The sequence below is a fragment of the Argentina silus genome (genome assembly GCF_951799395.1).
Source record: "Argentina silus genome assembly, chromosome: 1".
Lineage (NCBI taxonomy): Eukaryota > Metazoa > Chordata > Actinopteri > Argentiniformes > Argentinidae > Argentina > Argentina silus.
The window spans coordinates 9,762,527-9,784,631 of record NC_139655.1 but is presented as its reverse complement, the minus strand read 5'-3'; the positions used below and the strand labels follow the sequence as shown (position 1 = coordinate 9,784,631).

Genomic DNA, 22,105 nt, shown 5'->3' with positions numbered 1-22,105 from the left:
AATGGGGTCTCTGTAAGCTTGGTCTTCATAATAGCTTAGTTGGGGGGAAGTGTGTGTGTGTGTGTGTGTGTGTGTGTGTGTGTGTGTGTGTGTGTGTGTGTGTTTCAGTTTCAGAATTCAGTTTGAATGGATCTGTGTGTGAGGGAGCCACTCCCCCTAGTGTCTGTAATCAGTAAAACACTTACGTCATCTTTAGAGGGCAAAGAAATAATATCACCATAGGCAAACAGTGCTGCTTTTTTATCTTTTATATAACTGCAGTTCAATGTGTGCAGACTCCATCCAATTACACCTGAGCTTTCTTTTTATTATATTTTTTTGTTCTATTTTCCATGTTCTCTGTTGAGTATGTCTGTTCACCCCTCTCTCCATCTCCTCCCTCACACAGCGAGTGGATTCTGAGACAGGGCAGTGTGCTCTGACCCTCAGTCGCAGCAGAGTTAGGTCACATTGAGAGAGAGGGATGCTTTCATACTCTCACCTGCTGAGCAGAGCGCAGAGAGAAACACAATAAGCTCCAGCACACATCATAACCCAGCAGACTCCATCTCTATCATTTCTACCTGAATACGCTTTTATCATTTACCAAAAGAGAAGGGAAAAACAGCTCTGACAAAGGGCACAATAGCTGGCATCTGTATCTCTCCTCTGGGTAGAATATGAGCTATCATCATGGTGTGGTATAATAGACAGCCTGGACAGAGACGCACGACTCAACCCCTCAGCCTCAGCACACACAACACACCTATGTCAATGTGTTTCTCTCTCTCTCTCTCTCTCTAAGAATACAGAATACAAACACTGCTACATTAACTCAATGTGGAGCTGTTTTCCAAGATCTGCAATCGATAAAGTTGCACTATAATTGTTGCATCCCTCATCACCAAGTTCTTTGGTCAATTTGAGACTGTTTCTAACAGAGAAGGTTCAGTTCACATTGTCATTGTGGGGTTACCCTTCAAACTCAAGCCCTTGTACTCCCATAGATGTATATGACAGTACACAACCCTCTTGGCATTCATTCTGTACTGTATGCTGCTGTAAGAGAACCACCCAGATTTCACCTCTGCTGGAGGAGAAGGCTTGAAAGGCTTGTCAGATCCTAGAGCTTACACAGCTCCTCTGCCTCCTACATTGTCTGGCACCAGAAGCACAGCCAAAGTACAACTGTAAGAAACTAGGTGGGTTCAAGGACACTTCACTATTTATTAATACATTAACATTGCTATCCTTGTGTGTGCAAGCGTGCGTGTGCGAGTGAGCAAGTGTAAGTACAAGTGTTTGCATGTGCATTTTCTCAAGAAATCACGTATTGTTAGAAAACAGTTTTTAGTTTTTAAATGTGACGAGTGTTTAGAGGCAACAACAACACGCCAGTGTTTTGAATACAATAGAGACATCAAACTATATCTGGAGGTAATTAGAGCTGATTTCTCTCCCTGGAGGAAGTTAAACACATAGAAAGGTCAGGATAACAACAAACGCCTACACACTCTGCTAGTACTGCATCAGCTTCACATTTACAGTACTTACTGTGTCTGGTCAACCTTCATTCTGTTTCTTGTTCCCTGGGCTCACATTGGAGATGTTTATAAAAAAAAAAAAAAAAAAAAAAACCTCTTTCTTCTATTCTAGATTATCTAAAATTGTTCTGTTATCTCTGCTACACCTCCCAATCCCAGTCAGCACAAAAATGTATATCAGATACTAGTGGTGTGTGTGTGTGCGCAAGTGCCTGTGCATGAGCGTGTGTGTGTGTGTGTGTGTGTGTGTACACATACGAGAGCTGTAGGAGGTCTGTGGTGTGGAGGTTGACCCGTTGTGCCAGTCGCTCCATCAGGTCCAAGCCCTGGTCAGTGGGAAGAGAACTGGGGAAGAGAGACAGGGAGAGCAGTGTGTCAAACATGGATCTCATCAATACTGTATACTACTGTGGTCACATAAAGCATGGACAGGGCAGGTCACACACGTACACAATGGACAATCATCACATACGAACAAACCACATACATACATATGTACACACACACACACACACACACACACACACACACACACACACACACACACACACACACACACACACAAAGCCTCTTGCCAAGGGAATAGGGATCAGCTGCCTCTTCAGGCTTGGTAAATCACCTGCATTTTCCAGCAATGAGACAAACAATAAGGTGCAAATGGAACCTGCGTGAGGTGTAATGGCTGAATCATATAGCTGCGCTTCACTCCCTCTCACACACACACACACACACACACACACACACACACACACACACACACACACACACACACACACACACACACACACACACACACACAGACACACAGACACACATACTGTACACACACAGTGAGATGAATAATAATGTGCAAATGGAATGGATGTGAAGTGTAATGGCTGTATGATAAAGTCATGCTTCATCTCAGCTCAGTCTCCTGGTCTCTCACTCAGAGAGTAAATCGCCCAAGGAAATAGACCAAACAAAGGCAATCTGCAGGCGATGCGCTGTGTGCAGGAAATGAGAGGGCTAGACACAGGCCGTACTGAACTACTCACAGCTTCATCAGATGTGTTTTGAGTGAAAGATAATATAAAGTCAAATGAAGTTACTGAATGTCTTTTACTTATTTCTGTGTTGAAATCAATGTCATACGATTTGCCTTTAAAGGACTCTTCGAAAATCATACGATGCTGGACAGGAAAGAGATCCTAATAATCACTAAAAATAACCAGAAAAAAATACAGTACTTGTAAACCTCATAAAGTGTACTTGCCTATCAACTTATAATTCTATATCTTGTCGTGGTAGATACCATGAGCTGCTTGATTTACTCTACCTTTAAGAAAGTGAGGCTCTTTTTTTTTCTTTAGAGAGCTTTTGAAAGTTAAACATTCGACAAAGTGATTCAAGACACGTTCGCCTCCCTCTGAGGTAATTCTAACAACTGGAGAGGTCCAGGAGTGACTGGGTTGTTGATGCTAGCAGTTTTCCCCTTGGGTTTCTCTCTCTCTTCCACCTTCCCCCCTTCCACTCCTCCTCTATACCCCCCCTCCTCTCCCCACCACAATGTCAGGAGCTGTCAGATAAGCAGGTTAGTGTAGCCCCACTGCGGGGTGTGGAAGGAGGTGGGGATAACAAGCATGCAATCATGGGGTCTGCAGCAAACTCAGGAGAAACAACTGCAGGCCCGTTCTAGTTCAGGAATGGGAAGGGGGGAGAAATGTCTGCCTGGAAGGTGACCTGCTCCTCTCCTCTCCCTCGACGTGTGCATGTGTGTGTGTGTGTGTGTGGTGCAGTGTCAGAGATCGGCCCATCAGGCCCTGGTGAGTGGGTGTGCTGAACGCGTTGCTGCTGAACAGGTGAAGGACAGCGTGCTGACACTCTGCCTGATAACGCCATAAAGGGATTTAAGAAAGCGCCACGGGCAAAAACACAGTCGATAGAAACTTATCTCGGGCGAGCCTGAGCTGGAGTGGAGAGAGTTTGACTGCCTCCTGTGACACAATATCATCATTAACGTTGTAATACAGCTCCGTAATACCACCACACAGGGACTTATCATAAACACTATCGTTCTCAGGTAAAAACTAAGGATTTCAAGCTACTGTATACCATTCAAGCTAAGTATACCATTGTCTGAGTGGTTTTCAAAGGTATTGGACTTTTCAATAGCAATTTGAATTACATAGAAGATTTATGCTTTACACCTATACAACAACAAACCAAAACTAGATGACATTTCTTCCTTGAGGTAAAACAAGACAACAGGACACTAAACCTTAGTGTAATGATTGAAACCATACTCACTCAGAGTCTGTAATGATGTAACCAAAATCGTTGCCTTTTCCTCGTGCAGAGTATGCCTTCACCGCTAGGTGCACCACCTCCTCCTGGACTCTCATGTCCTTCTTCTGTGGTTCTACCAGCAGGTCTGTCTCAGCCGGAGCCTCTGTACCATGGATCCATTGCTCCACCTCAGAGTCCACCAGGGATTCCTCCTCTGGCAAGGCAACATTCCTCTCCTCCCATGGATGTGGTACAGGCACCTGGCCCTGGGTGGTCCTGCTCCGGACGTTCTCCAGACCAACGGTTTTCTGACCCTCCATGGACACTCCTGGGCCCCCGACATCCACCTCTGCTGGGCTGTCAGCCTCTGGAGCATCACTGAAGGGATCCCGGTTGAGGTAATTTAAAAGCTTATTGAAGATGGTTGGGTCCTGTGGTGAAAATAGTTAGATATTGTATGAATGGATACTGCTGCAAGTAGTTTTGATACAGTACATATTCATTTTCAAATCTGTCCCACAGCTTTTGAAAGTTATAAGATTGTCATTTGTTGTCCATCGTAACTTGATGTTTTTTCAAATTGCAGTAGTAATCTGTCATTGTCTGACAGATGAAAGAACTGTGAAAGTTCACTTTTAAGAATACACACTTGAAGGAAAATTACCCCTTTTATCACGCTCTATTGCAAAGCAATACAAGTCTTATCACTGTGATTTCAAAGAGAGCTTTCTGAAAACAGAATCAGGGTCCAAATGATCAAAACTGAAGACTGTCTGAAAGCTTTGTTATTATTAATCTAGCTTTCCTTCTCCTCTCTTTCAATGACTGTTTCAGTAAATGTTAGCCTGAAAAACATTGATATCACCCCTCTTTAAACATTGAATCAACACTAGTACACTAACGTTTTGGTATAGTAAGCGGACCTAGGTGCAGTGCAGATAAAGGGAGTCAGATGAGTAGGTAGCGGTACCAAACAAAAGGATCTTTACTTAATGAAGTGCAGACAAAACAGGATACAGACTTAAGCTTGAAAACAAAGGGGGAGAACACAGTCTCCAAAGGGCCTGCCGTTTCATCATGGCGCCTCAGATCATAACCCTCCCAGTCCACAAGAAACTGTAACAGTAACCCATTCGTAACAGCACACTAACATTGATACTGAACACTGAAGCAAGTGTTGCTAGGACATTGTATTCACCATTTTGAATCCAATTTATAAATTAGACAGAATAATTGTAAATTACCTTGTTGTCTGGGTCTGTGTCTGCACCTTCTATTTGTTGCCCTGTAAACAAACAGAATGTGTGAAAACAGCAGCACTTCCCCTTTGTATTCCAGAAAACTATTGATTGATTGATTATTGATTGGAGGCCTTGTGGCCAATAACAAAACAACCAAGGAAATATGTATAACAAGTTCAGCTTTATTTTCAGCTCTGTACTGTACCTTGAGGCCTTGTGTCTTGCCCCAATATGTCCTCATAGTCCTGGTCCTGGTCCATGGTGGGCAGGGGCTCCCTCTCCACCTCTCTGCCCCCCTTGGGCTCCACTCCATCCACCACCTGCAGGGTCTCAGCAATGACATCAGCCAGCTGGTCCAGGTCTCGTCCCACCAGAGCCTTCATGTTGACGCTGTGCCTTGCCAGTTGCTTCACCACATTCTGGATAAACCGCTCTGGGAGAGGGGCAGTATAGGACATGGACGGAGGGCAGAGAGGGAGAGAGGGAGAGAGGGAACTTTGAGAACGCCACCATAACTCCACTGCCATGTTAGGATGTGTACTGTAGCTGAGGTGGTTGAACACCAAGTGAAAATGTGCAGAACATGGTACTCAGAACACATGAAACAGAACATGTACATGGTACCACATACATGGCCAATAATGTTAAAATAAGTCTTACAAACATTTGAACATATCTGCAAATAAGTGCAGAAAATGTTAGAAAATATGGACCTTACCATCCACCAAACTGAGGGACTTCTTCAGTCTCTCTATGTTGGGCCTGGGAGGTCTGGATCCACCCACATGTGTTTGGGGCTCTGTCTGATCACTGGGAGCAGGGTGGCGTGCATAGCTGATGTAGTGGACCTTCCCCCTGGGCCATCCCTCCACTGCCCCTGGGCGACTCTGGGTTGATGGTGCCCCAGTGAGGTAGCGCTCCAGCTGGGCAGAGAGGACCCTGGCCCTGCTTGGATCTTTACTGGAGTAGGCTGCAGCCACTGGGGGTAGCCTCCCCACTACCCCCTGGGTAAAGACTTTCCCCCCCTGAGACGACCCTGCAGGCTGAAGACTGTAGAATGCAGACTTTCCCCAGCCCTGGGACTTTGGCTGGATGTAGTCCATAAGGCGGTCAGTCTGGGAGTCTTCTTCCTGTAATGGAACAATGTTTATTTTCGTCTTAGATCATCTCCATTATATTTCTATTTTCAATCACCATTGTCAGTGTATTCACATTGTATTCACAGCCTGCCCTAAGGTCCTTACTCTCCAATCTAGCCATGGGAGGAGGGTAAAGCAAGGTCATCAGTGTTGTGACAGCTTTTGGCATGAAAAGAGAGGCGGCCTGGGCTTGGGTAGACAGGACAGGATATGAATGGATTTAGATCAAAGACAACTACCCTTGAAGATTGCATATGGAAATAATAAAAGAGATAGTGTCACTCAACAGTAATGTCATGCGTTTTCACATCATAACCAACTTAAATGCTTATCTCCACCGTCAGCATATAGGTGCTGGCTGATTATCCAAGCCAAATAAATATGCTCTAAAGTTAGAAATATGACATTACATTTTGCATATAATAAATAACATACATATCTACACATACATTATATTTTACATCACATCAACAATTTCATGGATAGTGTATTGACAAAGGCCCTAGACCTCCAGGCATCATAATCAGTGCTAATGCTATCTTCCTTTGTGCTGTGCTTTCCGCCATAGCACTGAAAGAGATAATAAGATTCTCCACAGCTCCAGAGTACTGGGAGACTCTAATGGCATTATCACAGCAGGATGGTGGCTCCACCATTCACACTAACTATGTTTGTCATCCTATATCCCACCATCCAACAAAGGACCATCATTAAGGAGGGTCCTGAACTCCTCAACTCTGGACAGCAAGGAAGCTGCCCTGGTATGAGAGATGCCAGGCACATTCATGCAACCCTGGGGTTCTGCCTTAAATATGGTGATGAGATATATGATTTAATATAAGGAGTTATAGGAGATCCTTTCTAATGGGGATCATCCATGCTCAGTGGGGAGGAGGAGAGGAGAAAGAGAAACAAAAGGAGTGCAGAGACAACACAGCCACACCCTGCATAGATGGGTCCTGCATCTTGTCCATTTGGACGATGCAATCAGAGAGGATACAGGGCCTCTACATTACCCAAAGGGCCTCTTTCAATGGACCGCAGATGACAAATGCTGGTATGGAACCCCTACCCTACCAGGAGATACGCCCTATGCACTTGTGGAGATACTGTAAGAGGATTGGTTAGGTTTAAGAATTGTAATTGCTAGTTGATTACACAGTACATATTCAATCCTCACAGGTGCATAGGGGCTAGGGCTTGATTTGGGATAAAGGGTACCTTTCCGTGAGTCCTTACCTGAGTGAGAGGCCTTTCTTGTTGGGGCCCCTGGCGAGCCGCTCCAAAAGACTTGGGAAGGAAACTCCGATTTTTCAGGTACTTCTGAACATTCCTGCTAAGCTCCGCCTTCCCAGACTTCAGCTTCCTGTCTCCACTGCTGCTGTAGCGTGTCAGAGGCAAAGGGGGTGTGGCTGGCCGGTGGAGGGGAACCTTGAGTAGTTTGGACAGCTCTCTGGAGATTACCTGCTGGGTGGTGTCATCCTGCCAAGTCAAACCTACAGTAGAATAATGGAGGTTGTGTAAAGCAATAATAAACCATGTTATTTCTCTGTGTGGGTTAGAGCACCAATATAACAATACCAATACAATTATTTCCTTATCTTGAAGGAAATATGAGCACACAGACATATGGTCAGAAACGATTTAATGTCTATTTGCACAGATGAACTGAATAATCAAATACCGTAGCTATAACTAATTTCTATTGATAAACATTACAAACGTGAGATGGCTATAATACTCTTAGAAACGGTGAGAGATGCAGGTGGTGCATACTATATATGGAGTTATCTGGTGGCCTCTGTTGAATTCTGATTACAGTCAACCTCTGGAAAAAGCAATGCATGGCACTCTCCCAGCCAGTCAACAAGCCCTTTGAGAATGTCACGCCAACATCTCTGCTAATTGCCAACACATACTTTGACTGCAAGGCTCCTGGGCAGGGACATAGCATAACTGTGCCAAGGCCAGATGGAGCTACCCGGGCAAAAAGACACCCAAAACATGGCCCCATTCCCAAAGAGCCAAAAGGGACGACATTCCACTGCGGAAAAGCACACAGAAATACCACAGATATTACAGTATCTGCAGGGGCCAATATGTGGTGATGAGACACTGTTTTACATTTTACACATTCTAATTGCATTGGAAAGTATTTTAATGAGGAATCTTATTATTGGAAGGTAAAATTATCTAGGTCTAGATTCATGAAAATTTCAGACCTTGCCTTTATGGGTCAGCTTTTTGAGAAAGAAGAATAGAAAATAAACGCTTAACAAAAAGTGGCTACATATGACTTCATTAGTCATGGTCTCTCACCCATAGATTCTGGCATTCTCATCTATATTAATGGGTAGGTAGATGAGGATTCCAAGCAATGCACATCAGCCATTGATGCATCCCATGATACCCCTGAATAGAGCTCAGAGCATATGGGGTCAGAGTTGTGGCACGTTAACCGCATGATAACACATCCACCCATATTTGCTATACATTAGCGCAGTGGTTATAATAGGCCTATCTGGACAGATGGGGAGAGCAGGTCCAGTTTCAACCATAAAGGATCCATAAAATATCTGTGCTTAATAACTCCTGGTTAATGGGATCAGTGGCGATGTAACATTGGATTGTTTGGGAACAGAAGGCGACTGACACAGGTTTGATTGACTGTGACACCTCTATCCCCATGTCCCCCGGGGGGGACACTCATTACCATAGACGTAGAGAGAGGGGAGACGATTACACTTTAAGAATGGGAGGGGATAAACATCTGTGGCACTCAATGAGAGAATCGGGATAAATAACTAAATGAGAGAATCGGGATAAATAATTTTCAAAAGGAGCGAGGGAGGAGGTCTCAACATTTACTGTAGGGTCTACATGGTTGGCTACCTTTCAGTAAACTCTCAGCTGATTATACTGCTGCTGAAGAGCTCCATATCATGCAAATACCCCTCTAAGTCCAGGGAAAGGGCAGGCTTCAACTCCTAGCGCGGTTTAGAGGTTTAGCTTGTTAAAACCAGGACGGCGTCTGAGGCAAAATGCCTCTGTTAATTAGCGGCTCACCATTAGCCGGCGACTTTTAAACAGTCCAGATATTTCCGTTGGCCTTATGTTTTTTTATGGGTGTCAGAAAGAGGGGCTGTGGCCTCCTAAATATTCAAAGCCCATTAGATCAGATCCTGTCTCCTCGTCTTGTTGTTTCATCTCCCTTTGTTTTGAAATGCAGATTTTCTCTTCCCCTAAGTTTTGTCCAGCGACTGATTTTAAAGTGCCAGAAGAGTGGATGAATAATTTAGCAACAGATGTCAGTCTAGTTAATTGAGATGATATGTGTAAATCCCATTCTTTCATTAAATAATAATAAAACAATAGTGTCAGGCAATTAAAAATCAATCCACTTCAATCATCTTTACTGTACTGTATGCGGTTGTGAGTTTATTGACATTTATTCATTGCTGATATTCGATTTTATGTCCGAAAAATGGCACAACTCTCATCATAATATAAATGTAACACCATCTGAAAAATCTGTTAAACACAGCATTGATGGTCTACTGAGGGATACACTGTTATGGAAATTGTCTGGCAGTCTGTGTTTAAATGGCCCTATACTTAAACAGAATATTGAACTGCTGCAAAGCAATTTGAGAACATCTGTGCAGATACAGGGAAATGATTTCTCGTCAAAAACATTCAGGAAAATCCTAAAAACTCAGAGCACTGTTGCAGAAAGTATGCCACTTTCTGCTCACTAAAATAGTTCAACCCACACATTCTGTAAAACTGACACGAGTTATTCAATAAAGGTGCTTGAATTTTTCACACAAGATCCCTTTTTACACTACCACATAGTAAAATATTAGGACCAGCTCCTTCTGAATACCAAATACAATACCAAATATGCTTCAAACCGATAGCTAATATGTAGTGTATGTGTATACTTGCCTGGATACACTGTGTGATTTTAAACTGTATCTAATATAATTGTCAGAGATCATCATAGAATGTGAGTGAGAACGCATAGACACAAACATACATACATACATACACATTTTGTTGTGCTGGAGATCTTTACACACAAAATACACTGCAAAGATACCAGGGTGTACAAATAACCCGTGGATTAGATGATTACTGTTGCAGAAGTGATGTACTGTCTGTTTGTGGTCACTGCATCTCCCTGACTGGCTATAGATGTTCATAGCACGAATATAAATGCCACAGTGTATTATCTTACTTCACTTGTCTTGAGAGTGAAGACTCACCTTGATTTGCACATGGATCAAGGGGCTACACTACTGAAAGGCAGGCTAGTCTTAACAGACAGTGATGATGCCAGTGATGCACTGGGATGTGTTCCACCTCTCTGATATTGACAGCATGAAGCACAAGAACACATGAAACAAGAACATTTCATGAAATGACTGACTAAAGCGTACATAGTCAGATTTGGGGAGCATGATTATTTCGTAGCTCACTCCAGAGAGTGTTTCTCTGGGCTCCAGAGAGATCAATTCAGTTAGAAGAGGTGGAATTGTATGAAGTGAAAATTGTAAAGAAAGGCGCGCTGTGCAGTAGCCTTTATCGTAGGGGTGTGCCAAGTACAGATTTTGGGTATTTTGCGGACATGAGTACCATCCAATCATTTTCAGATATTATCAGTAATCTGAGAGGATTCCTTTCTATCTAAAAATATACTATTTGTCAGTTAAGCTGTGTGTAAACCAATGAAAGATGTGTGCGATGACCATGATTGGATCAGAGCATTGAACTGTATGCTGTGCCCAGTCCTTGTTCCCCCAGACCGTCTCATTCACCTCAGACAGACAGTTTGAAAAAAGCCAGTGGACGACCTGCAGCTGCAGCAGTTTGTGTTTATCTCAGCTCAAAGCGCATACCTGTGATAATATTGTACAATAATAAATACAAAACTCTTGATCTTTGATTTCATGTGTCAGTTAATATATGAACCATGCATGCGTTTGCATATTCCATAGTGAGATGTCAAACCGAGTCGACTGAAAGAGAACTACTTGAGAACTTTGTTTCCATTTAATTACAGGCCCAATTATGCAGTACAGGGGAATTCAACTAATATACTGCAATAACTGTATATTTTATATTTTCTTCACTCCCTTTATATGTCCCTTTACACACACACACACACACACACATACACACAGATATCAGAAGACTCTATAATGAAGCTGAAACAAAACGACATTTGCAGTTAAAGCCTTTGCTATGAAGTGTGGACACACTGTGATTGCAAGCTGTGAATACCAAAGTTGCCTTCGCACATAATGGCCTCGGTGCAGTCTAATATAAAAGTAATTTGCAGTGGGATGACAGTGTCTTGCACTCAAAGGCATCGTGAGGAAAATGTAATACCAGACAATGTGCCCTCCCAGTAGGGACACACTGAACAATGCAGCGAACACAGGGACAACCGAAACCCTTTTTGTGCAGGGTCAATTTCTATTGATCTAATGACATTGGTGTTGTGCGAAGAGCACAGATTGCATGATTTCTACAGCGGCTCAGATGCAAGATAAAGAGAATTACAAATCGATGCCATTGATGTTCCCCTTTTTACTTTTTCTCCATTTAGGCTACAGTACAATACTCTTAATCACTCTGTCTGTCTGGTCTTCAACATGGGAGCTCAACATCTCAAAGATGACACTTCAATAAAGAACGTTGTTACGCTGATAAGAACAGAGCGCAGTGAAGCATTGTGACAGTGGACTGTAACTGTAGATTCATCTGAAGATAATGCTTTCGGTTTTTGGATATGATGTGATGAGATAGAAAAGATAAGTTAGCGAGACTGAGCACAAGTGCACTGTAGGTGGTGATGATGTTATGTCTCCAGTCTCTGAATGTGTGTGTGTCTGAACACAGGGTCAGTCAGATGAAGGAAATGTCTGAAGTATTAACACCAGAACATAAAGCTGGAGAAATTACACGCACTGCATCTGCTCTCATCCTCCTCAGTCTCATCCGTTTATTTCTGAGAAGTAATTAGAATAAATGTGTGGTCTCGCAGTGCGCTTAATATTCATTACTGAGTTTGTAATTTCGTATGGACGCCTGCTTATTTTTTTAATGGTTTTCAACACTCTTTTACGCCTGTTATAAAAGATTAAGCTTAGAGTGGCCTGTAAAGCCAATTATGAGGAAGGTTTGTGGTCACGGTTTGAGGGGAAGATATTTGCTGCCCCCTGGCTGTGGCAGCCTGTAATTGCGGGTGGGAGTCTGTAATTGCGGGTGGCAGTGAAGCTTTAGTGGCCAACAGAGTTCCACGAAAGAAATATATTGCATTACTCTTCAACCACAAATACTGATATAATTGTTTAATTCAAACAATATCATATTTTATATGACTTTAAGTGCACATATGTGGAAGGAATGGTCAAACCCTTTGTGTGAGGCCACTTCTCCTAATCTGTCGTTCCATGGCACACACTTCCCCTCGAGAACTTGAGCTGACTTGTGAATCCATTTCTGGTATAACAGTGTGTCAATTAAAAAGCCTCAGATGTCTGGGTCCTGGCTGGAGGCTCTGAATGACTAGTCACTTTCATCTGCCATCCATGACAGACAGCAGAAGGAACATCAGAGAGAGAAGTCTACTGTACCACCATCGTTACAACCCTTTACATGCAGAATGATGATCAGGAATAAGGAGAGATAAGGAAATGGAGAGGGCGAGTTACACCATTATCTCAAACAGGATAGAAAAATTCAAATTGAGACACTGAACCTTTTCTCCTGGCCACATGACCTGAACAGGAAAACTCTGGGCACTGGGGTTTTGTCTTGATCAGGCCACTTAATCAGGAACATTCTGGGGCCTACTGTATGTATATGTGCATTCCAGCTACTTCCTTGCTGCTGTTGTATGATTGTGCCTCTGTTGTGTCCTCTTCAGCTGTACTGTATGTACCCCGTTAAACAAGTTGGTGAGCTGTTGTGCCCCCATTGATTGACCAGGAGAGCCAATTTAACACAATTATGCTGCATGCACCCCAGTCACTCATCCACGACATTTGCACTAAATGTGTAGTTATATGATCATATATGACAGACAGACATTACCTCCGTGAGCCAATTTCTGGAGAAGGGTCCTAAGGCGCTGGAGAGCAGAGGGGGATACATCATATGTGTACAGGTCTGCACCAAGTAGCTCCTGGCACCTTCCAAACACTCCATCTAGGAGAGAAGATAAACATTGATACAGATACATGTTAGAGACAAAATCAGTTCTTACAAGCATCAAAGACTAAAAGATGACTAGCAAAGCTTTCATCTTCACAAGGCAACACATAAACTTAACAGACTAGTCATCTGTGATTAGGACTGGGGTACTGGAAAGACTTGCCAAACATGTGTGAGAGCAAAGACAACTTTACTTTAGGATTGTTGCATCATATTTAAAAATAAATAAATAAATAAAAATGTAACATCCTATTTTATAGTCCTCCTGAAAAGCTGAAGTTGTGTGTTCCTTGCAGTTTCTTGTAAGCTTGAGTTCCTGTTTGGGGAGCTAATAGCTGACATTTTTCCTGACAGCAGTACGATAAGCACCCGGCCATCACCGAAGAGACTTTATCATGGACTGTGGTTATCTCCCTATCAGCAGGCCACCCGCTTTACCCAATACGGGTTGCTAGGCAACCAAATCCAGAGCTCCTATCAGCCCCATAATTCAATGGTTATCTAGACTGGTGAAGGATGCTGGGACACTGGGGGTCGGGACAAGGCGTGTGGATATAGCAGCTGGAATATAAATGACCCACACGTCTTCTTCTCTCAGTCAGGGAGATAAATCCATGTGTCTCATCTTCTAAACTCCCCAAATGAAACCCCAGTCAAAGATGAAATCTCAAAGATCGATCAGACTCATCGAGCATGTGTCTGTATGTGTGTGTGTGTGTGTGTGTGTGTGTGTGTGTGTGTGTGTGTGTGTGTGTATGTGTGTGCGTGCGTGCGTGGAGATGCCTCCCTGTTTGGTGTGAGACTAATTGATGTCAACACATTGCCATGCACCACACATTTACTGAGCTCTACAGTGATTGGCACTGACAACTAATGAATGGAATAACTGACACTTTAGGCAATTTACATTTTTGCAAGTTGATAGCCCAAATGTACATTTGTGTATATATTTACAATTGTAGAATTCAATTGTATGATTGATGCTTAGCTAATCTTGAGTTTGCATCTTGAATAACTGAGTTATAAAGTGTATTACTATTAATCTGTACACTGCCCACATCACTGGCCACTAGTGGAGGGGGAAAATATCGGTATAGCTTAGTATCGCAATATCATTTTCTGTGATTCTGTATCGATAGTCTGACTCAAAGTATCGATGTTTGATTAGATTATTACATTTTTTATTATTTTCCCACCTCCACCTCTCTTCGGGGATGACATTATTATTTATTTTACAGGTTGTGGTTTTTTAAAAAGAAAAACATGATTCTACACATGATTCAACTGTTTCCCATCATCAAATAAAAATAACTTAATTTTTTTATTTCATCGTATTGTATTTTGTAATATTGTAATACTTTGAGTATTGCATTATGTATTGAATCACAGCCTTTGTATCGTGATAATATCGTATCGTGAGATCTCATGCAATTCCCAGCCCTACTTGCCACAATTGTTCACCTTCAACTCGTATGAAAGATTTTAATTACAGTGCCGTGTTCTGTGTAAAATTGAGTGGCTGATAATTACAAAGATTTCTTCTAAATGAAAAAGCAGTGTGTTCCAGCATTGCTTCTTCACCCTGGACCCGTTTGATGACAGCTCTTAACAGGAAACAACATTTCTAAGAGCAAATAAGCATAAAGCGTGCACACATACGCACACACAGTACATACATTATTTACAACTTCACACCATAGTCATACAGATCACTGCAGGCATCAATCTGTGTTTGAATGACAACAGGATGGAAGGGAAGAAAAACACATGGAGGAGTAGAGAGAGGAATAAAGAGGAATATAGAGATGCGATGTTGCAGTCATTTCAACTAGTCTTCACGATAACATGAATACAACCATCTTCATCAACTAAGTGTACACTACAGTATTATAATTATTGTCATAGGGATTACATAAGCAATGAAGAGACAGCAGTGACATAACAAGCAACAGGCAACTGTCTTATGTTTGATGTTTGCGTTCCTCCACCAGTTTCCATGACAACGGGCACCGCCAAATGTATAATTTCTCCCTCAGTTGACAGGACATTCCCAACCACATGACACACGCCTACAGTATGTATGTACACACACACATGCGCACACGCACACGCACACGCACACGCACACGCACACACACACACACACACACACACACACACACACACACACACACACACACACACACACACACACACACAAAGGCAGATGCATTAAACAGGGCAGGTCTAGGCTAATTTACACCAACAAAGTGAGCTGAAACCCTAATGGAGTCGGGTGTGAGGGGAGGGATGCATCATTCAGTGATGAATGTCAAATCATCCCAAGCTATATGCATTACAAATGCCGAGGGGATCTAAAAGTATTGGCCACTTTAAAGTGCATGCAATGGAGCACAACAAACAATATGAAGACACAGATATTAATTCATCTTAGTTGATAGCATGCATAAAAACAGACTTGTTTTTGAGTATTTTAAATCAAAGTAGTGTATTAATTTCAAGCTTGAGCGAGCCAAACATATTTTTCCGTTAGACTATAGGTACATGTAGAGTTGCCCCAAAGACAACTGCAGAGTAATCAAAAGGTTTGACATTTTAATTTAGGAATGTTTAGGAAAATGGGTTAACATGCCATTAGATGACAGGTGGTCACAACATTAGATGCTCTGGTGCTAATATTCTAACCACAACGTTAGGACAGTAGCTGGGCAAGAACCTAGTTCTGAACAATAGGACACACTATGATTCTAATAACACTTTTTCAGTGCTACAGAAACATAAATCTGACAACAAATCAATATGTGTGCCTCCATGCATCCACATTACACAACCTAATCAATGATGTATCTATCAAAATCAATCAAATTAGAAATTCAATTATTAAAACACACTGATCAATCACTAATTGTAATTGTAATTGTAAAATCACTAATCAATGTAATGATTACAAATCTGACCCGGAGTACATAAAAATAAACAAATGTAGAATGTTGATGGACAGAAATAAGCGGATTTTCGGCCTAAAAGGTAAAGAATTCTGAATCCAGACATTGCCTCCCTGACTGACAGCGAGAAATCATACTGCAGGCAAAGCTATTTCAACTGTGAGAGCTAATGCTTAAGGATAACACAAAGAATCACTAAAGCTGACAGACAGTCAAGGACAGCAAGCATCTCAAGAGGAGACCTGTCAATCTGAAGCTGTGAGAAACAGAACAGATAGACAATGAATTATGGTTGCTGTTGAGATGCCTCTGTATCAGTCTGAGGCAGCTAAGGTCACCTACAGTAAGTTGATTTAGAATTGGTAAATTAAGTGTCATGAAAAATAAATAGGCAATCAACAAAAACAATATAGTGAACATTACACAGAAAGTAGAGTGCTGTAATTGTGTCGATTTAGTAAACATTACCAAGTTCAGACTATCATTAGTCAAATACTCTATACACCTTTTATTCTTTTGAACCATACTGCTGCTCTTGGTTACCTGCTGGGACCTATTCAATAAAAATGTGGTTTGTCAATAACCCAATTTCTCTTTGAGCAACTGGAATAAACCACTTTCCTGTTATGTATTTCAGTGAATAATTATTATGTCAATAATCAACTTTATCCATTTACAGTATCTGGGCTGGGAAGAGGAAGCACGATGGAGTGAAGTGATGTGTAGAGAGAGAGAGAGGGGAAGGAAGACTGGTGTCTAGATTGTGCAAAGCTGACCAACAATCAATACAGCCCCATCCCTTTAGTGTTTAATAGAAACCCAAGGTTGTCCTGGGGGGCCATCTAGCACTTATTTCCTACATAAGTGGCTCGCTATTCTGAGATACAGAACATCCGATTACAGGATTTGTTTGAGTCTTGTGTACTCTTAATTATAGTGTAAATGATTCCTTTCATTTCAGTTGCACCAGACCAACAAACTAAGTATACATACAGGGACGGATGAAGATGAAGCTGTCTAATATAGTCCAATATCTTTTATACATGGAGATGCTAAGAGTTTTGCAATGGATCCTGATGGAAAGTTGGAAATAACATCCTCCCTCTCGCTGATCCAGCCAGCCAAAAGTCTGGATAAGAAAGAGCAAGGTTAAACAGCCCAAAATAAACCAGGTTACTTCTTCAGGGACCGTAAGCAGTGTAAGTGGCAGACCTAGTTACCCCACCCACTCTTCCTCTCTCTGTGAATGTTATTCATCATAAGTGAATGGGTCAGGGCATCGTCTAAGATAAGAGTGCCACCACCCACACTGAAGCTACTCAATGACATTACCATAAAAATGATTAGAGGCAAAAATGATTAGAGAGAAAGATACCATATGAACAGAATTTCATCATGTAATTAACTGCAGACAGGAGAGCTTTAACAGTGGCTTGGGTAAGGTGTCCTCTTCACCTTATAGGTGAACCCCTCCTACTGTGGGTGGGTCTCCAAAGATTGATTGGCAGATGTTAATGAATATAACATGGAACTAACATGGAAGCAAAGCGAGAGGATCGTATCTATACATAAACACAGGGATATCTTACAGAAACCTCCTTGCACCCCGTTTTTTTATCATCATTCATATGAAGTGAGCCAACCTCACCAATTATTCTCTCCTACGAGCCTCAGGGTATTCTTCTCCAGAGATGTCAGCAATTTTCTCCTATTAGACTACACACAGCTCCCTCTGTACCACACTAGCCTGTGTAACTAAACACTTTGTTTTATTTCAGTGCTGGTTCTCTGGTCTTTCACCCAGTTTCCCCCTACATAACTAGGTTAATATGGAAATGAGGCTGGAGACATTCTCTTTACATGCTGTCAATCCATAGAGTACTCTGCAGGTATTGTTACAGGATGATCAAAATAGCTATTCTTCTCGCAAACACCTTAAGCCAGGAGTTTAGAACAGCAGCTCAGTGAAAATAGAAAGGCAAGTTCCTTTACTGGATTCACCTCATTGGTTGGATTGATTTCATAATGAGCTTATTAAGGCTAAATGAAGCTTGCTGAATTTAGTAAAACAAAACAAACAAAATAACATTTAAGCCCAGACATTTAGTCATTATGGTCACTGGTGTATTGAGGAACAAAAACACACAAATAAACTTAGATGTGGTGTCTCATTAATGGCAGGGCTCTGTCAAAGCTACAGTTGTTGATAACAGATTAGCTCTAATTTCAGCTGAAATTTAAACTGTATGGTTGATATACACAATAAAAATAGAGCCAAATAGATTATGTGGAAATTCCCGCAGACAGCTGTATGTGGTGCTGCAGTGCTACTCAAATAGCCAGAAGGCTCCGGAAAGCTCCGCAAAGACACCTGAACCCAATTATTTAAAACTCTTCCTGGCGTGCCAACATGTACTTCTATTTGCATCCACTAGAAAGCACATGAATTTAAGCTTTTACAGTTCAACATTAAGCATGCATAGAGTGATCAGAAAATCGAGAAAGCTCACACTTTACAGAGAGCAGGCGAAAACATTGTATTACTGTAGGTTGAATTATTTGTCCAAGTGCAAGGTTTTCCTTGCATTTGTTGGTTGCCTCTTGCACACCATTCTATGGATGAGTGAAAGTAAGCTATCATGTTGACATGCTGTTATTAATATTATTCTGTACAGTAGACTGGATGCGGGTGTCATGAAATTAGGCTATGCAGATTAGAATATATCTTGTGTTCATTTGTCAACCTTAAACACCACACAAAGCTCTTCAGATTTGCAACTCAATTCCCAACATTTACCCCAAAGATCCGGCTCATATGTGAACGACTCATCACTTGGGCTTATGTTTCTAATCCTCCTAGGTTGATGGCTACTGGCTGGTGAATTTCATGAATTAACCCATAACCCCCACCCCTTGAGTCCACCCTCAACATTTTCATCCCCCTCATCCACAATACAAAAAGAAAAATTGGATAATAACCATTTGTATGTTTCTCTTTTTTGATAAAGCTGATGTATTTTGGCCACTGGGCAGCGATACAATATGGGGTCGTAGACATGAGTTTATTCACTAGATTTTCAAGTGTCAAGCAGTGCATGCACATATCTCTCTTTGTTTTTGTTTTTAAAGGGGCAATCTGGGTTTCGTACATTTTTACATTTAAATTAACAATAATAGGTCTTGTGAATAAAAGTAGGTATATAAATTGCAAAACAAACCTAATCTTGGCATCTTGACAAATGACAAATATGACTGTCTTGACAAATGATAGCCCAGACAGACAGAATGTCATATGAATAAAAATGTTTTATGTTTTTTCCTCATTAAACCACAATAACATTAAAAGGGACATTTTGGATTCAAACAACAACAAAGCGTTCACCCCACTATTTCTTCATAAACAGTTCTCAAGAGTTTGTAAACAACTCTCAAATTCGGAGCTATGGATACATGGGCTGACCATCCATGAGATCAAAATTATAGTTTAAACCATGTTTCAATGGCGATATAAAAATGTACCAAACCCAGATTGCATGGAGAGGGGTGTTTTTCCAATGAGGTTCAATTTCAGGGACTCTTTTTTACACACAAGCACCCTTAGCAAAACGTTTTGGAGTGTATCTTTAATGGCCTATGCCACAGATAACTGTTCCTCAGAACAATCCCACAGCATTCCGATTAAAACCTTTTCCTCTGGGGAATACATTAACCTTTTGCAATGGTTCAGAATATCATCTTCACACATTTGTGTCATATCAGACCAATGCAACTGTAAAACCTGCAACCTGATTCTCCCAACGGCCTAACAGAGAATGCTTTGACATTTCCCCCTCTCTCTCTCTTGTCATGAGACATGATGAGAGGCATTGTCTCAGCAACAGCTGACCATAGACTCCATCTCTATTACTAGGACATCATTTTTTGTCTAACATTATGAACAATGATGGCTAGAGGTGATAATAATATACTGTAGATGGGATGGAATGTAGAGGGGAGAGACTATTCATTATCTAGAGATCTATTGCGGGGGGGGGGGGGGGGGGGGGGGGTACTGGCCTTAAGAACTTACAGATTCTCTCACACTTGATTCATCAGTTATTTGGTGAATGTTTGCGGAACACATCAGGTTTTTCTCTCACTCTCTGAACCCCCCCTAATGATGAAAAGCAAGGAGTGTTTTAAAACTGTGTAGGGTCGATAGCAGACCCTCACTGTCACTGTAGAAGCACTGTATAATGAGGGTGGTGGGTGGTTGGTTGAGTGTCAGTTCTCTGAAGTGAATCCTTTGAAATGAACTTACCATTAGTGCAGAACTCATAAGGTGTACAGAGCTCATCTTCAAACAGGCAACCTGAAAGAGAGAGAAATAACACTTAAAAAAGAAATTCACAACACTCAGATTACAATTATACCCAACAGACAACAAATTCTATAGTAGGAAACAAGTCAATGTACTATTGAAGAAATTAACTTGATCTTGTCAATCTCTTGGTGTCTGTCTGATCACATTAATCAATGTCTCCGTATTACAGAGAGGTGGAGAAATCGAAAAACCTAGTGAGGCAGTAAGTATTTAATAGACACAGAGAAAGGACAGCGGTGGAAAATAGGGCTGTCGCAGTTTGGAATTTCCCCAACCGCGGTCGTGTAAGTGGCTCAACATCGCGGCTTGCAATATTTATTTTACAGATTTGTAAAGATCTCACTAGAACAACATGTGTTCTATCGATTAAAAGCGAAATCATAATGTAAATATACTTTTCATGCCTTAAATCAGCGTTTCCCAACCGCTGTGCCGCGGCACACTAGTGTGCCGTGAGAGATCGTTGGGTGTGCCGTGAGAAATTATCCAATTTCACTTTTTTTTAAATTAACATTTATTAATTATTATCTGCAAATAAAATGCCATTGTCGAGTGTCTGTGCTGTAATATAGTGACTGGCAGAGTAATGTAATATTCGTCCGGGTGGCAGCAGGTAGCTAATTGCCTCGTTCCTTCTTAGAGACAAGAGAATTAGTGACGCATGCGACAGGTCGTGGTGACAGTGATGGAGAAGTTTTTAAAAAGGAAAAATGTAAACTCCGAACTGGGCCCTGGACAAGATTCTGACCCAGGTGAAGGCCCTAGTATGAGTGGTGGTAAAAAGAAAGCAAAGACGGTGAGCTCGAGGCAATACAGCGAAAGCTATCTTCCAACAGCGCCATGGTGCCAAGCAAGCTTAAACGCCATCTCCAAACGAAACACCCGTCGCTTCAAAACAAGCCGATGGACTATTTTGTTCGCCTGCGTGAAAACATAGAGAAACAGGCAACTTTTATGAGAAAAAACACAAAGGTAAATGAGAAAGCCCTCAAAGCTAGTTACCTAGTTGCTGAACTCGTAGCTAAATCAAAAAAGTCCCACTCTGTGGCAGAGACATTAATACTACCTGCCTGCAAAGCCATTGTCAACGAGATGCTCGGCCCTGACCCATAGCTAAAGTCCCATAGCTAAAGTCCCGCTCTCAGATAACACAATTGCCAGGCGTATTGATGACATGTCTACAGACATCGAAAGTCATGTTTTGGGAAAGATACGCATCAGTAGGAAATTTGCGTTGCAACTTGATGAGTCTACGGATATTAGTGGACATTCTCAGCTCTTGGCCAATGTGCGTTTTGTGGATGGAGATGCCATTAGAGAAAACTTCCTATTTTCCAAGGCACTGCCAGAAAAAACAACAGGAGAGGAAATTTATATAATATTGTAATTATATATACTGTAT

General features: G+C 41.7%; 1 protein-coding gene across 1 annotated transcript in view; it reads right to left on the bottom strand.

Moving 5' to 3' along the window:
- ptprn2 (protein tyrosine phosphatase receptor type N2) overlaps positions 1-22,105 on the bottom strand; it is a gene marked incomplete at its 5' end in the record, with an annotated part of 111,372 nt that overhangs the window by 75,169 nt on the left and 14,098 nt on the right. The window contains 8 exons of the mRNA XM_083683847.1: positions 1,782-1,868; positions 3,813-4,222; positions 5,036-5,076; positions 5,238-5,465; positions 5,751-6,162; positions 7,411-7,667; positions 13,276-13,389; positions 20,641-20,691. Coding sequence (XP_083539973.1) covers positions 1,782-1,868; positions 3,813-4,222; positions 5,036-5,076; positions 5,238-5,465; positions 5,751-6,162; positions 7,411-7,667; positions 13,276-13,389; positions 20,641-20,691 — 1,600 coding nt within the window. The remainder of the gene's footprint in view (positions 1-1,781; positions 1,869-3,812; positions 4,223-5,035; positions 5,077-5,237; positions 5,466-5,750; positions 6,163-7,410; positions 7,668-13,275; positions 13,390-20,640; positions 20,692-22,105) is intronic.